Source organism: Miniopterus natalensis, chromosome 8 (assembly GCF_054644295.1).
Source record: "Miniopterus natalensis isolate mMinNat1 chromosome 8, mMinNat1.hap1, whole genome shotgun sequence".
Classification (NCBI taxonomy): domain Eukaryota; kingdom Metazoa; phylum Chordata; class Mammalia; order Chiroptera; family Miniopteridae; genus Miniopterus; species Miniopterus natalensis.
The window spans coordinates 57031493-57049308 of NC_142088.1; the positions used below are offsets into that span (position 1 = coordinate 57031493).

The 17816-nt window shown below is 34.8% G+C and overlaps 1 protein-coding gene across 2 annotated transcripts; it reads left to right on the forward strand.

The window, feature by feature from the left end:
- Positions 1–755: 755 nt before the first annotated feature.
- MMADHC (metabolism of cobalamin associated D) lies at positions 756–16440 on the forward strand. 2 transcript variants are annotated; one of them, XM_016205654.2, is made up of 8 exons: positions 756–823; positions 1333–1392; positions 5957–6101; positions 7387–7604; positions 10449–10554; positions 11135–11265; positions 14916–15002; positions 15919–16440. In XM_016205654.2, exons 2-8 carry the CDS (start codon positions 1384–1386, stop codon positions 16111–16113), a joined length of 891 nt encoding a protein of 296 aa, XP_016061140.2. In that variant the 5' UTR covers positions 756–823; positions 1333–1383; the 3' UTR covers positions 16114–16440. The 2 variants fall into 2 exon arrangements, with proteins under 2 accessions (XP_016061140.2, XP_016061149.2); XM_016205663.2 differs by having other exon boundaries at positions 811–887.
- The last annotated feature ends 1376 nt before the right edge of the window (positions 16441–17816 follow it).

Genomic DNA, 17816 nt, shown 5'->3' on the forward strand with positions numbered 1-17816 from the left:
ACTTCACCACTGAGATCAGTGGTTCTTCTCAGAGGCCCTCTGTGAATCAAGCTAGGCACGCATACACACACAGATACTACTATACAAGTATTATCTATATATCTACTGATTTAATCTTCTCAAACAGTCTGCGAGGAGAGCACTATTATTACTCCTGCTTTAGAAGAAAACTAAAAGCATAGAGGGACTAATTTATCCAATACGACCCAACTAGAAATATCAGTATGAATAAAGTTAATTTAAAAAAATTAATTTTAAATTATTTAAATCATTTTTTTAATTAATTGAATTTTTAAAAAATGATAATAAAAATTATACACTATTTATAAATACTGCATCTATTTGAGCCTATTAAGGGCTGGTACACAAAGAAAAACGTAAGCGCCGCATGCTCAAAAACAGTGAGTCGTGCACAATAAAGACGCAAAGAACAGAAGGCTATGTTTACTGGGGGCAGGGAGAAAATCTCGGGACGAGGGCAATCCACGAAATGGTTCAGTAAGTTAATGAACGAAACGGAACGAAACGAATGCCAACCCCGTGCAGGGAGCCCCGCCGCCTCTCTCCCACGTCCCCCGCACCCTCACCCTTCCCCCTCCCACATTGTTGCTCCGAACCATCCAAAGGACTGTCGGCTCGGCGCAGGCCTCCCGTGCGCGTGCGCAGCGTCGTTTCGGCGCTCCTTCCCATCGATACGCTCGGAAGCAACTTCTTCGGCCTAGTTACCGCCCGCGCAGGCGCTACTCGCGCTGCCGTGGCCGCCGCCATCTTCGCGGCGGGAAGAGTCGGGGTCTGGGACAGCTAGAGGCGGCGGCGGTCACTGGTATGGATGGTTCCCGGCCGCGGTAGCCCCTCCAAATTCGCCCGTCCTCGGGCCACAGCTCTCGGTATTGCTCCTGTTCCCACAGGGCCGTGTCTCTGTCCCCAGCCGTCCCGTCCCTCTGGCTTCAGACTCTTTTCGCTTTCTCACTCCTCCCGTTCAACTCGGACCTTTGTCGGGAGCCGTCGTCAGGCGGCCCTGACCTGTGTGAAAATACCTGCATCGACCCTCAGGACCGTGTCCTGGCCGCAGGCTGCCCATGCCCGCGCGGGTCCAGCCCGAGTTGTTTTCTGCGGGCGCCCGCCCGAGGGCTGAGAGCTGCGGGCCTCCCGGGCGGGCCTGTGCCCGGCGGGGCGGGGGGCGAGCGCGGAGCCCCGCGGGTTGCGGGCGGAGCGGGGACTTTGGCCCCGTCGCGACCCAGGGACACGCAGGAAGAGATAGGGGACGTTACCCGAGCGTCGGTTGTTGAAGCTTAATCCCTCACTAGCCTGTTTTGTTTTGTCCTTCCCCAGGAGTAACTTTACGAAAAGAAAGATATTTTGCGTCTGTTCTCTCCGCCAGAAATGGCCAATGTGAGTAACTTAGCCTCTTAAGAAGCAGCATAGTAAAATCCTAGTTTGGGAACTTGTTAGGAGAAGCTGGAGGGCCGGGTTTTGAGATGGTGTTGGTGGCATAATGTTTTTCGTGCTTAGACGCAGTGCGGCGATTTTCAACAGGTGGGCCGCGATAATTATTAAAACAGGCAACACCTGACTGTTTAGTCAGTGGCGCTGACCTCTTTTCCCTTAGATTGTCAGGAAAAAAAAAGACAACAGCCAATACCGTCCAGTGTGGATGAATCAAAATTATACCCCTTTTTTTTTTTTTGTCAGATCGGCAAAAAACCTATATTTTTCGTGTGCTGCAGAATTTAATAATTAGTTTATTTGTGCCTCGAGATGAAAAAGGTTGAAAATCGCTGACTTAGTGTGTGGGAAATGTCAGGGGAAGGAGGTGGTGTAAAATTAAGGTTGGTATGCTTCGAAGGTAGCTTGAAGAATGGCTTTTAAAACCTTTTTTATTTCTTTGTTAGCCAGGCTGAAGGTTTTGTAGCAGTTTTAGTACAGCAAGTAACTTTGCAAATCCTACAGAACGAAAGCAAGAGATATTATTCACCCCGACTGGAGGCATTTATTGACTGTCACTTCCCAGTTATTAATCAGACACACCCTAGCATAAGGAGTTCCTATAGGAGCGGACATAACACGTAAGTGAGAAAACAGCCGCAATAAAAGTAGGAAGTGATCTTTTGAAAGCTACACGCACAAAGGCACAGCTCACAGCTCGGACTCAGCTTTGTGGAGAGGGGAAAGTAGGGACCTGGGATCGCTTAACCTGAGAAGCGTTTAACTTGAGTTTTGTGAAAGAAGAATGGGATTTTTAGGTAATCTAAGGTTTGGGTGGGAAGAGCAGGAGGCATGTTCAAAGACACCCCCCTTTTTCAGAAACCAAGAAGTCCGTTTTGCCTTCCTGAGAATAAGACATGTGGATGAAATGACTGGGAAATAAGTTTGGATTGTAGAATTCTGATCAAGTAATAGAGAGCCTTGAATGCCAAACTCAGTAATTTAGATTTTATTCTTTAAATCATGATGATTTAATCAGAGCTGTGTGTGAGGAAGATTAGTATGGCAACAATTACTCAGGATAATATTTCTGTAATTGAACCTGAGATACTAAGTGAGAGTCTAATGATGGGACTACAGGGACAAGTTATAAAAGTAGACCACTATCTTGGCCACATTTTAAGGTGAATTTTTACTTAGCCGTAACCACAGAAAGGGAATGTTACAAAAAGCATGTGGTACTCTCAAAGGAGAGGCATTAATTAAACTAGACTGCTGATATTTGACCTGGCTTTATAAATTAGTTCAATAGGGTAAGTAATTTGAAAGCTACTTTATAAATCCTCTTACTGTTAGAAGGTCATATAAAATAAATTTTAATTTTAATATTCAAATATACTTTAAAAATTCTGTGTTAGTTTGTATACATTGTAAATGCTGAATGGACATTAGTAATGAAATATGCAGGTGTATGTGTCTTCAGCAGTTTATTAGCGTCGTACATAGCAAGGATCATAAATGTCCGTGCTTCAGTGGCTAGACAGGTAAAGTAAGAGGCCTTGGTAGGGATTCTGACAAACTGAAATACCCATTTCTGATATAAAGGGAGCAGCCTTGGTAGCTACAGTGATTGGTTGCTAACTAATGCCTTCTGGGAATGTGAATCCAGTGCTGCCAGTTCTTCTAGAACAGCCAAAATTCTGGACCTTTTATGTGAAATCTCACAATTTCTGAATGTTGGTATCCAATTCAAATTTCTTATATCACTGTGGACCACACAAAAATGTATGTGGGTGCATATGGGTGTGTTTCATAGATGACCAGTTTTCAGTCTTTGATATAGACCATTTTTCTCCTCACATGACCAAAAACAGAACTTAGGCAGAAGATATGCCTAAAAGACTGTTCTATTTATATGCTAATAAGGATTTTAAAATTAAATCTTAATAGCTTGTCATCTTTCCAACTCTAGAGTCGTAGGATTCTTTGAAGTTAGTCACGTATAAAATACACTTATCCTCAAACCAAAATAAACTGGCTATTCTAATTTTGGGGCTGTTTTATTGGCTTCAACTTTTAATAATTGTATTCACCAGCTGACCCATTGTCATCAAATCTGTCAAGTTTCCACAAAATATTTCACTTCCACAGTAAAAGATTTTAGAATCATATAGGTTAAAGGGTAAAAGTATGAAACAAACTAATACTGTCATCAGCTATCTCTTTCAGTGCACAAATTAAATATTGGTTTATTTTGCCAATAAAATGAAACTTAGCAATTAGATTTTTTTAGACTAGGAACGAAACTCACAGTTTATTATATAACTTTTGAAAAAGGTTTTACCATCAAGAAAAATCAAACCGGAGTCTAGTGGCCTTGGTACTAAGAGGCTAAAATAATTGTTAATAATATTGGGCAATTTCCAAAATAATTTTGATAATCTTCCTTTTCCTTTTGTTTTTGCTTCTGAAGCATTGTGAATGTGAAGGATCACAAATAATATTTTAATAATCCTACTTAAACTAATGTTAATAATGGTATAGAAGTGTTGGGAAAATTAAGTAAAACAGTACATATGAAGTACTTAGCACAGGACCTGGCCTATAGTAACTAACACTGTTGATTACTATTTGATACTGCCTCTTTCAGCTCATCTTTTATTGACGCTCATTATTTTGAGGCTTTACTCAAATATTTTTGAGATTTTAAATTGCCTTCTAGATCCTGAGGCATATTCAACCTGTTAAATGTCTTAAGTTGTACAGGTAAATTTATGGTATTAGAGAAACACCCAAAAGCCTGAGTTTGCCTAGTGGGTAAAAAGCCTAATTACAATTTTTGTCTCTTTGGGCAGGTTAGGGACAGACCCAAGGGAGCATGCTTAAATTTCCAGGTGGAAAAATGCTCTGGAGACATGCCTTGCACTTAGGAGACAAAAAGAATCTTATATTCCAGGTCTTTAAAAAACCTGGAACGTTTAAGGCTTAGAATGTGAGGGAAAAGACCATTTTAGCAGAAGAAATCTTTTGGCAGGTGTAAAAGAAGGCAGACAAATGCGGGAAATGTGGGGTAGATACTTTTATGAGACTAAAGAGTGGAGTAAGGGAAGGGAGGGTAAAATCAGTAAGAAATTGTGTCAGAGAGACTGTAAGACCGGTTAGGAGTTCTCTTGTACGTACAGTAAGAAATAAAGTCAGAAGGAACATTTGGGTTGGATTTCGGAATACTGTGTGAAAGGGAAAAGAATGATTCTCGATTATCAAGTGGCTAGACTATTTCAACATCCTGGTAACTAGTTTCCATACCCCCTCTCTAACTCCACCCAGTCCATTCTCTTATGTTGCCCTTGTGGTACATTCTGTAAGTATCCCATATTTCTATCTGTTTACTCCAGGCCCTTTACTGTCTGTGTCAAATATAAAGCCTTTTGTAGTTGCCCACAAGGTAACTTTCAAGACTTTTTTACTGCGCTGTTACATCCTCCCTCACTGAGCTTGAAACTCTTTGAATATACATTTTATGGCTTCATACCTTGGTTCCTGAAGTCGCTTGTTGAAATGCCACTTTCAAATTTCTACTATTTCTACAAAACCTAGTATATCCTCCCTGTAACTAATTTTCTGCTCCTTCAAAGGTCTTTTAATTATTCAAAATTTTAAATGGCATTTACGGATGACATGATATTTATTCCTAATATTTTTCCACTAAACTAAGAGTTGGCTTTTTTTTTTTAACGTAAAGGGCCAGATAGTAAGTATTTTAGGTTTTGTGGGCCAAGAGTGTCTGTGCAACTACTTAACTCTGCCATTACGGTGTGAAAGTAGCCATAGACAATACAAAAGTAAATGGGTGTGACTATGTTACAATAAAACTATTTACCAAAACAAACAGCAGGCTGTATGTGACCTTAGTTTTCCAAACCCTGCATTAAATTATTCTGACCTGAGTATTCTAAAAATGTATGCATTTACACAGTCGTTCATTGTAACACCTCAGAGTCAAATAAATGAACTTAGGAACAGAAGATGTACCACAAAGATGGGCTAAAATGGAAGAAAGTGGACATTGTCATAAAATCGAGAGGAAAGATGGCATGAGAGATAATTGGCACAATTTATAGCAGTAAAAGAAAAGAAGAGTTAGAAAATAAACAGGTTTTGATCCTAGGAAAGGTTTTGAAAGTTCCGTGTTTTGCGAATAGAAGACTCTTATTAGTTGGACTACCTTTTTATTGCTGCTAAATAGGGAAACTTTGAGAGGTTCCCATTCTCTCTATGTAGCACTCTTAATTCTGGCCTTTATTTGAAAAGCCATATACCTTTACCCAAACTAACTCATTACTTGTTTGTTTGTTTATTTGTTTTAATATTTGTGCTTATCTTTTGAATTATAAATATACATAAGGCTTTTCGTATGGTAGGTACTCAGTAGTAGAATAAATGTTGGTTTTAAAAGATACATTACAGTGTGATGATTTGCCAGATGTTATCTATCCAGAAAAAATAATTTAAAATTTTGTGTCATTTGTAGGTGCTCTGTAACAGAGCCAGACTGGTTTCCTATCTTCCAGGATTTTACTCTTTAGTTAAAAGGGTTTCCAATCCCAAAGCCTTTTCAACTGCAGGGTCTTCAGGTTCTGATGAGTCTCATGTGGCAACTGCACCTCCCGATATATGTAAGTAAAAATTATTGCTTTACTTATCATTGTTTCAAAACATTTTGAGTTGTGTTTTCTATAATGTTTCTTTTTGATGTTTACAGATTTTCTAAAGTTGAGTTTATCCCATTGAATATGGACTTAGAGCTCTGCCTAAATACATCTGAAAGCTACAACATTAAAAAAAAGAATCTATATTGGTTTCTGAAACTTACTTTCTTAAACTTTAGTTTCTTTCTATCATCAAACACATACATGAAACAAATCTTTTAATCCTGTGACACTGTTACTACTTTTTGCCATTCTTTGCTGAATTTCTTAAATATAACTGGCACTTTTTATATATAAATGTTTAAGTCAGTAACTTACCCACAATCTACAAAGTCTGCTTCTTCTAATCCATTTTGCATAATACTATTATATTAATCATCTAAAACATTTTAATTCTTTTACTTCCTTGATTAACCTTGGTTGTTCCCACTACTTTAAGTAGCAGTTCCCAAACTGTCCCCAAGCTATGAAAATTTTTCCAGGTCTAAAAAAAAAAAATTTTTTTTTTAAGGTATGTGATTAGGTAAATTTGAGAAGTGTCATATGCCACAGTCCTGCCTTGGAGGTTTATAATGCATGTTAAAATATTAAGGGAGGGCTCTTAGGAACTTAACATAATGTATCCTAAAGGGATTGGGCATGGAATCTTTTTTTTCTTGTAATGTGTTAATTACAATGTAATGTAAGCCTTCCCAGGGCATTATGTCACATGGTGTATACAAGATTTTTCCCACCCCATTAATGTTTTGTGCCACCAGATAACAGCAGCTCCATGCCCCTCCCCAAGTGTAACACCCGTTTTAAGTTCGGTATGTTTCATTTTAGATCTTTTTTTTTTTTTTTTTCTGAATTTAAAACTATAAATATATAAGATTTAAAAATAAATGTCATATATGCTATTCTTTGAATTAGCTTTTTCTTTTACTGTAATGTGTCTTGGACTTCATTCAGTATCAGTAAAGATTTACTATGGTCTTCTTAATAACTATCAAGCATTATATAATGTGGATTACAGTACTTTATTGAATCTTTCTCCTAATAATGGACTTACTTGAGAGCTGACAGCCGGTTGCTTTGTTTAGTAATTTGGAAATGACTTGAAACTAATTTATATTCACATAGTAAAGCAAATTTCAAAAATCTGTCATTTAGGTAAAAAACACCTAATTCTAAGAAGAGCATTCATTCTTTCAGTCTACCAGTACACTTGACTGTTAGGGACACAATAATTCATTTTGTTGTTTCTCTTCAGGCTCTCGAACAATATGGCCGGATGAAATAATGGGACCATTTGGACCTCAGGATCAAAGATTTCAGCTTCCTGGGAACATAGGTTTTGATTGTCACCTTAATGGGACCATGTCACAGAAGAAAAGCCAGGTTCATAAAACTTTACCTGATGTTCTAGCAGAACCTTTATCAAGTGAAAGACATGAGTTTGTGATGGCACAATATGTGAATGAATTTCAGGTAAATTGTTGATATTATGTATTCTGTTTTTATAATTATTAATGCTATATTAATTTCTGATTACTGTAAACATTACTTTCATCAAAAAAGTAAAAGAAAAATACTTAATTCCAATATATACAAAAACAACAGATTTTTTAAACTCGGTATTGTCCTCTATGTAGTGTTTGCTATTTTGTTTACATTAGATTACAGTCTTTCTTAGGTAATTAATTCTTAAGAAATGTCTTTTTTGATAACTGCTTATTTCATCAAATATAGTTTGCTTATTTCTATATTACTGAAAATTTAGATTGCCTGTTTTTCACTTTTATAAATTGTAATTATTCGTACCCAATTGTAAGAAGCGTATTCATTCTTTCAGTTTTCCAGTACACTAGACTGTTAAGGACTTGACTATAATTATTTGTATGTGGACTAAATTCCTACTGTAGTCCTTTAGCCATTTAAAAATTTAAGAAAATTTTGAGAACTCTGAAATTCTTCAGATACAATAATCTAAAAGGGAAAACTTATAAGTAGGTTTGTGGTTTTTTTTAAATACAATTTCTGGGGAATTTTTTTGTTGTTGTTTTTTTAATATACCTTTATTGATTTCAGAGAGAGGAAGGGAGAGGGAGAAAGAGTTGAAACATCAATGATGAGAGAGTCATCATTGATCGGCTGCCTCCTGCACGCCCCCAACTGGGGATTGAGCCTGCAATTCAGGCATGTGCTCTGACTGGGAATCGAACTGTGATCTCCTGGATCCTAGGTCAGTACTCAACTACGGAGCCACGCCTGGCTAGGCTTGGGAATTTTTTAAATGAATTTTTTAAACTGCTATTGCATAGTGAATGCTTTTAAACTGGCATTGCTTCGTTGCCCAATCAAGTGGAAAGCTATGTGCAATTCAGGGTTTCTGTCAATCCCCTGATTTTTGTCATTTTTCACATTTCTACATAGTTTCAGGCTAATGTTTTATTTTGTTTTGTTCTTATCAAAACCATATTATTAAAAGCAACAACCCCTTACAATTATTATGAGTTATATCAGATAACCTAATACTGGGACACTGTTGGCCTCCCCTGACTTTTTATCTCAGATAATTCCTTCTCAGTACTCTTGGCTCCTTCTCTGTCTACCAATCACATGATATTCCCCATACATTTCTGTTCATCTTTTCATTTAAATTACTCCCTGATCACTTATTTCCTTGGCTTCCTTTCACAGGTGGTGTTGTAATAATTCCTAATTTAGTATTACTATTTCTTATATTTCTGGTTCTATATTTCTGTCTGCCTGTCAAACAACGTCTGGATATCTCACAAGTCCCCAGACTTTGCATGTCTAATACTGAATTGGTTCTTTTTTTCCTCAAAACCTGTCCTTTTACATAATCAGGAGTATAAATGACTTAGCTATCGTCCTATTGTCGCAAGATAAAAATTATACTGCCAACCTTGACTCCTCTCTCCATCATACCCCCATAAATAGTAATAAAATCTCATTGCTTTTCTCTCTTAAAGTAGCTCTTAAGTTATTTCTGCCCTTTCAATTTTCACTAATATTGCCAGAATTCCAGGATGTCTTTTCTTACCTAGATTCTTAGAGGCATTATAGTATGATGGACTATGTAGAAAGGATAAATCTAGGCTCAGAGGTTAGCCCTGCCATTTATTTTTGTGACCTTGAGAAAATTACTTACCTTTCTGAGCCTCTGTCTCTTTATATAGAAAATGGGGATAATAATAATCTCCACCCACAAAATTCTGAGGATTAAATGTGAAAGTGTATGTAAAGCAGCAAGTGGTTAATAAGTTGGCTTTTACTAGTCTATACCTTCTTTTCATAACCATATAGCCTCTGCAATAATACTAGCATTAGCTTTTTATGTCTTATCTTGCTATTTTAATGTGGCATAAATGGCTTTCTACAGTTTTGACCCTTATCTTTCCCAGCTTACCTTCCACTACTTCCTATTTTCTCTGCGCCCCAATCAGAGCATACTTTTTTTTTTTTTTTTTTTAATACACCATTCTCTTTGACCATTGAATGCCTTTGCACTGTTATTATCTCTTGCTGGACTGTTTCCTTCTGAATCTCTAACCTATATTTCATCTATTTTTTACTTATCAAACATACACATCAATTAACATGTAGCTCAAATATGATGATTTCAAACTTTTCCTGATTTCTCTCAGCAAAGCAACTTTTTTCCCTACCTATACTGCTAGAAGACGTTCTTCGTAACTTTGTGGACTTTTCCTATTGGATTGCATATCTTTGGTCCTGTTACTTTTCTTCTGCTAGCTCTGATATACCTAATTGTGAAGACTGGATGTTTTTACCTTTGTAGTGCCTGTTCTTGTCATAGTTTCTTATGTATAGTAGGTGCCCAGTAAATTTCAGTTGAATAAAGGCCTCTAAGCTCTTCTTATAGGAGAGGCGGTATATTTAGTCCCCTTATTTTGTAAGTTAGTGTTGTTATCCCCATTTTACAGACTACAGAATGAAAGAAAAGAAAGGATAATTAGATGTCACAAAATATCATGAGATAACATTGTATGAGACAATTACGGTGTTTTAGTTAATATTTTAGCCAACTTGTATTCATACCAAGTTTTACTATATCAGTATATTTATACATTCATGTTTTTTTAATTCATTTTTCTTTTAGAATTTTCAGATCTTGTATTCATCATAGAGAAAAGTTCGAGTGTATAAGAAAAAACTGCCTATTACTCCACCAATAGTTAGATTAGGATTATTAAAAAAAACTTTCTAGGGTAGGCAAGTTCATAACAGGCAGGATATTTTATTTGAACTCCAGATTTTGTTTACTTATATTTCTTTTCCCCTTAGGGTAATGATGCACCTGTTGAACAAGAAATTAACAGTGCAGAAACGTACTTTGAAAGTGCCAAAGTGGAGTGTGCAATCCAAACATGTCCAGAATTGCTGAGGAGAGGTATGTTGTGCTATTTGTTTTACACTAATGTATATTAGATAACGTCACTAATTTTTTAATGTGTTGAATAATGTGCTCCATAGGAATTGTAATGCTTTGTGTTTTACTTAATATTTTGCCATGTCTGGAAGGAAATGATGGTGTGGCCAAGATAGAGGCTTTCACATGTCCCCTGACATACTGCCATTGGATAGGGGTAGTAGAATTTTTAATAACTTTTCCTGTAGCTTTTCCTGAAGTCATTCCACTCCTGTATAATTATTACAGCTATAATTTCATGAGCTGGATACATAATCGTAAGAAAAATCTTAATAATAAACTTCTTTAATAAATTATAAGACCAATAATATGTAACCCTTCATAATTGTCAGTAATATTTCAGTTCACCCAATAGGAGCAAAAGTGAAGCAGAATCAAGTTTGCTCTCCTTTTCCAAAGTAATACATATTTATAAGCCTAAGTTTGTGCCACAGTAATTTAACTTAATAGTTTTTCTAAAGAAGTGTTTTTATGCACTGTTTCTCTTTTTAAAAACCAAATTATTTTCTACCTGGAATTTTTATTCTTATTTTATGTATAGATTTTCAATCACTGTTTCCGGAAATGGCCACCAACAAACTAATGATTCTGACTGTAACACAGAAAACTAAGAATGATATGACTATTTGGAGTGAGGAGGTAGAAAATGAAAGAGAAATACTCTTAGAAAAGGTAAGTCTTTCAGTTGGTGACAATTTTATAATCTTATTTAAATTGGAATGAACCAACGTTTTAAAATGCTGGGTCTTTTCTACCCTTTATTAATTCTCTGCTAACTTATTTTATTACTGGAGAGCTTACATCTTTTCTAAAAATAACATGTCACAGTTTTGAACAACTAAGATTCTATGATACTTGCCTTAATTCCTTTGAATTTGGGTCTGTTTTAGGAAATTTGGAAAATAGGGTAAAAAACAAAAAGTAAAGTAAACTCTTCATACCCATCTCTCTCGTTCACTCTGTCTTAACTTCCTCTCTCCCTGCATGCCTCTTCCTCTCTCCTTAAAGCATGTCAAATAAAAAGTGAAAATTACCCCAGCCTTCTTCAAGGAGTAAATAGTTAACTATGTACAGTGCAATAATTAAACTATATACCCACTTTTTTTTTTTCTTTGCTTTTAACCTGAGGGTATGTTTTGACATCTTTCTATAGCTACAATAGATACATTTCATTATTTGTAAAATCTACATTGTATTACATTGCATGGGAAAACCATAAATTTTTAAAGTTACTTAAAATTTTTCTTAGTAACTTATAATTCGAAAACCAAACTTGCTTTTACAGGCAGCGAATACATTTGTACATATATTTTTATGCACACACATATCTATAGATTTCTAAATAGGGAATTGCCAAATTAAGGGGTATATTCATTTTAAGTTTTGATAGATGCTGCCAGTTTGCCCACCAAAAGGATTGTCTTAGTGTACATGCTCTCACCCTATCTTACTTTGGATATTAGCATTTCTTTTCATTTTTACCAACCTGGGAAATGATAAGAGGTAACTTAAAGTCTTAAGTTTTAAAATTATATAATCACTTCTCTAAGAGTTTGATGTTGGGGTGTATCAATGACTTTGCAAGATAGAAAGAAATATTCTTGTGCCTGTATGACAGGTTAGGAATAACTCACTTGGGGAGTCTTAGCTAACTATAGTTCAAAAAATTACCTTTACTAATTTCCATGCAGGATAATGTTAGGAATTATTTTATGTTTTCTTTAGGGTTGAATGTGTGATTCCCTTCATTTATAAAAAATGTATTGTAATTTACACAACTGTTTTATGATGATGACATCATAGTACTTAAATGTCCCACATAGAGCTCTTTGCTAATGAATTTCATGAGTAGGCAACAATCATGAGCAAGTTATATGCTAGCTAATGAAATTACAGAGGCATAAGACATTGTTTCTGACTTGATAGAGATATAAATTTAGACAGTTGAAATTTAAATAGGCATTAACTCAATTAACGTTTTTTATTTACATTTCAAGATTGTCTACTAAATTTATACTTATCATCATTATCATTTAGTCACTAGAGAGCTCTCAACATGTGCATAGCATTACTGGTCTTGTTTTTTGACCAGTTAAAGATTCTGAGCCTCTTTTGATACCCCATTATAGTTATAAGTCAGTTTTTTATAACCAGTTTCAGGGCTTTGAAATGATAACATGCTTTAGTTTTATAATGACTATGAAAAGAAAAAGATTTTTCTATTTTAGATATGTTAGTGATTATTTTAGAGTCACGTGTATTTAACTGTCCAAGTAGGTATTGTGTGTTTTATGTTTTAAATCTATTCTGTATTTTCCCAGCAGATGTCAGTGTTTACTGTTGATGAACAGAAATCTTAAGGGAAATACTTAAACTGGTTCTTTTTGAGATATTTGGAATTCTTTCAGTTTACATTTATAAACATTTGATTGCATTGTTTTTTTCTCCGTGCAGTTTTTATATATAGCACATCTCTGCATGATACTGCTATATTTTGATGACTTTACTAGATCATATTCAGTAGTTTTCCTATTTTTAAGAATTATAAGGATTAATTAAATACAGCAATAAGTGTAAATATTAAGTATGAAGATAATCTAGATAATCTAAAGAATACAGTATTATCTTAATGTTTTTCATTAGTTTATAAGAAAGTATTGGGAGAAAATAAGTTAGCTTAAGTTTTATACCTCTATAGTGGGGGCTAGCAAACTTTTTCTGTGAAGAGCCACCAGATAGTAAATATGTTAGGCTTTGTGAGCCAAAGGGTCTCAAGCTACTCACCTTTTCCCCTTGTATTGTTAAAGCAACCATAGACTGTATATAAATGAACAGGCATGGCAATGTTCCAATAAAACTGTATTTATACAAAACAGGCAGCCCCCTGGATTTGGCCCTCGGGTTATAGCTTGCTAACCCCTTGTTTAGGATATGGCCCATATTCCTAAGGTTTTGACTTTTGAGGATCTCAACTGAAGTCAGAGGTGCTCAGCGAAGTCTTTTTACTCTGAGTGGGCCAGAAATCCATGTTACCTAGCCCTGCACAAGCCATGATATCACCATTTAGCTCTCAGCTGGCTTTCTGCTAGGCCTCGCAGAATCTCACCATGTGCACACACAGCTCAGCTCTTGGCTATAGAACCAGGATCAGTTGCGCTGCAGACTACCAGGATCCCTGTTTGCTCATCTCCCTCTTTTCCAGTACCCTATCCCACAAATTCCAGGTGCTTCAGTGGTCCATAATTCTTGTTTTCTACCTCTTTGGCACGGTGACACCATCATTTGCTTAGAATCCCCTTCTTTGCCCTGTGGCAAGAGACAAGAAGGTGTCCCCAGACAAAATTGGAAAATATGAGGAGCACCTCATCTGTTTCCCTTCTGTCAAAGATAACAGTTTTGTTTCATAGTTATTCAGGGTCTAAAAATAGTTGCGTCATATATTTTTGTCAGTTTTATAGTTTTCAGCAAATGACAAGTTTGGAACGTATTACTCTGTTATGGCTAGAAGTGGAACTGTACCCCCTTGTTTTTAAACATTTATGGTCTGTCCCTTTTTTTTAACATTCTTACCTGTTCCTAATATTTGTTATTGTCTTTTTCACTGGTTAGACTTCTGATAAAGCTAATAAAGACATCATAGGACTTAGGATGGTGAGATCAAGATTTTGCATAGGTGATACATACACATGGTATATAATGATTACACACCATACAAAAGAAATGGGAGTGTATAATGAAAAGTATGCAGCCCTATATCCCACATCCATGTATCCTATTATTTCTGTATGCCTTTTCAGAAGTATTTCATGACTCTGAGTGGATAGATGTGTTTTTGAAGGGAGGCACACAAACAAGTATATGACTTTAAACAATGTTTATTCAAATTAATGAATGGCACAGATCTTTTTATTTTGAATATTTTTTTTTTAGTCTTATTTCCAACATTTCCATTGTGTTACAAAATAGCAACTATAGCTATAATTCATGATAAATTTAGGGATTAATAGTACAGAACTGTGATGAATTCAGGAATTAATAGCACAGAACTAATTAGAATTAGTTTCTAAAATAAGAAATAATTTAGGAGAAACAATACACAATTTAGACTTTTTGAAAAAAGTGGAATTGTTATATGAACCATTAATCTTTTGGACTGGTTAAAATAATCTTAAGACTTTACATTCTAATTTATCGATTTTAATTTTTTATTAATCTTCTTGAGTTCTCTATCTGAAGCAAAATATATTTACTTAAAAATTTATTAAAAATAAAAATCTGTAGCCATGCTATCTTGAGCATATTGTTTGTCTTTTTCTCTGCAGTTTATCAGTGGTGCTAAAGAAATATGCTACGCTCTTCGAGCCGAAGGCTATTGGGCTGACTTTATTGACCCATCATCTGGTTTGGCAGTAAGTAATTAAATAAAAAGTTTGAAAGCCAGATTATATAATTTGAAGTAGAAATGGTCTGTATTGCAAAATTGTTTATAACCATAATCTTGGTAAAAATAGATTATTTAAGAATTTTTAAAACCTCACAGTTTTACCCAAAGATATGCCACTATTAGTCAGTTGCATTCACAACTTGGAGGGACCTCTATCACTCACACTTAAATTTCTCTATCACTTTAAGGATTTTTTTTTAATTAAAAATAATAAAAAGTTATTTCTACCCTCATTTAATTTACATTGAATTAGTGTAGTGTGTTTACTGTTTGTTATTTGAAAATTGGTTATCAGTAGTTTAAGATAGAAAAAGATTTTTCAAATTAAGAAAATATTGATGGTAAAAGAAATATTTAGAAAAGTAGCATTTTAGAAATTCGTATTTATAAAGTTATATTTTGACAATAACTAGGCTACATTGTCACATTTTAAATTCTGGGGGGATTTTTTTGGATAAAAATAGTAATAACTTTTTTAAGTCTTAAGATAGGTATATATACTATTTCTTCTCAAAGTCAAGTAAGAGAGTATAAATTAAAAATTAAGAACTTACTCTGGACCTTAGTTTTCTTTTCTTGAAAATGATAAAGGTAAGCTACATAGGATTGTCTAAAATGTATTCCATCTTTAAAGGTGGTATAATGTTATGCATTGGGTTCTAGATAACATGAAATTTGCTGGATCATTTATTTCACATTTCCAAAATGCACAAGTATGGGGGGGAGAGGTGTTAGGGCAGCTTGGGTATTTCCTGCGACCATTATTTGATTTTTAAAATACTTGGAGTATTAAGATAGATATGTATTTATGTTTGCATGAAAATTATTGCTCTATTGTCTTCCTTGCTAATGAAAATACTTAATTTTTTTATTTCCTCCAGTTTTTTGGACCATATACAAACAACACTCTTTTTGAAACAGATGAACGCTATCGACATTTAGGATTCTCTGTTGATGATCTTGGCTGCTGTAAAGTGATTCGTCATAATCTCTGGGGAACCCATGTGGTTGTAGGAAGTATCTTTACGAATGCAACACCAGATAGCCATATTATGAAGAAATTAAGTGGAAACTAGTAGTAATGTCGATTTATTTGTTATACTATTTCTACTTAACATTTGGGTTGCTCTATAAACACTGTCAAAGGCTTCAGTTTTTAAAATTTACTTATTTCTAGGTATTTATTTCAACATTTATGAATTTACAACATTGACAAGGGTTTGTGATTTTTAAATCTCAGAAGTTCATATTGTCAATGAATACATGTTAAGCATATCCACATTGTGCAGAATGTGGTAATTAACATGTAACTATGGTATTATCTCCTATTGTTACTTCTCCCCTTTATTGGAAAAAACTTAGTTTTAATTATCTCCAAAAATAAATTATACATTTGCTTATGATGATTTGTTTTTTTCATTGCAGTATTTTTAAAATGTAGTTCTTAAAGACGCCTGAGAAACTATAATATTAATCTTTTTAAAGTGTTTTTTTAAATGAATGCTACTGAAAAGTCTAGATTTAACTTTTCCTAATTTTTTTTTGCCTTTTTCTTGTACCTGAGTATTATTTTGAAATAATGTATATACAGGAAAAGAGGAATAAGAATAATTCTACATCTTTTTGTGTAAAGACATACAAATCTCATCCTTACACATACTAGAAGAATGATTCTTAACTCCTGGGTTATAATAAATAAATACAGATTATTTTGAGACAAAAATATGCCTCAACTGTTAAATCATATCTCCAATTTTATCAATAGATTCAAACTGCAATACATTACAGCAATGTCTCATTTGTGACAGCTAGTTTTTACAGCATTGTGAACTTTTAAAAAAAGTCACCTTGCATTGCTGAGGCTTTGCCAATAGAAATAGAGACAAATCTAAGGAGAACAAGTAACTTCTACCAAATGAATTAATTGAAATGGATTTTTACAATTAACTGCCTGTTTTTTAAAGGAATACATGGAGATGACCAACTTTTTAATTTAATTTACAACTTCATTTGAAATTCTTTGCTTAGTTAACATGTAGCTTGATAATCAGTGTTGCTTATGATTCAGAGTATGAGCTACAATATTTTCACTCATAAAAAGAGTAAAGTAGTGAGTCCTATAACATTTTGAAAACAATGTATTGAAGTACACTTATTCCTTGGTATCCCTGATGAGCATAGATGCTAATATCCTCAACAAAATATTAGCAAGTCAGATCCAGCAGTACATTAAAAAGATCATACACCATGACCAAGTGGCATTTATTCTGTGGGTGCAAGGCTGGCACAATATTTGCAAATAAATAAATGTGATACATCACAAAATGAAGGATAAAAATCACATGAACACATCAGTAAATGCAGAAAAAGCATTCAGCAAGGTCCAGCACCTATTTTTGAGGAAAACTCAGCAAAGTGGGAATAGAGGCATCATACCTTAACATAGAAAAGGCCATATATAACAAACCTGCAGCAAACATCATACTCAATGGGCAAAAACTAAGTATTTCCCTTAAGAACAGGAACAAGACTTGCCTATCATAGTACTGGACATCCTAGCCACAGCACTCAGACAAGAGGAAAAAAGAAAAGACATCCAATTTGGAAGGGAGGGAATAAAACTCGTTATTTGTAGGTGATGTGATATTGTACATAGAGGACCCTAAAGACTCCACCAAAATACCTAGATTTAATAAATGAATTCAGCAAAGTAGCAGGATACAAAATTAACATCCAGAAATTGATGGCATTTTTATACACCAATGAATTCTCAGGAAAA

Coding starts and splice junctions, on each gene's coding strand:
- MMADHC (XM_016205654.2), top strand. Junction 7,605..10,448: donor AATATGTGAATGAATTTCAG/GTAAATTGTTGA, acceptor TTTTCCCCTTAG/GGTAATGATGCACCTGTTGA. Junction 11,266..14,915: donor GAGAAATACTCTTAGAAAAG/GTAAGTCTTTCA, acceptor TTTTCTCTGCAG/TTTATCAGTGGTGCTAAAGA.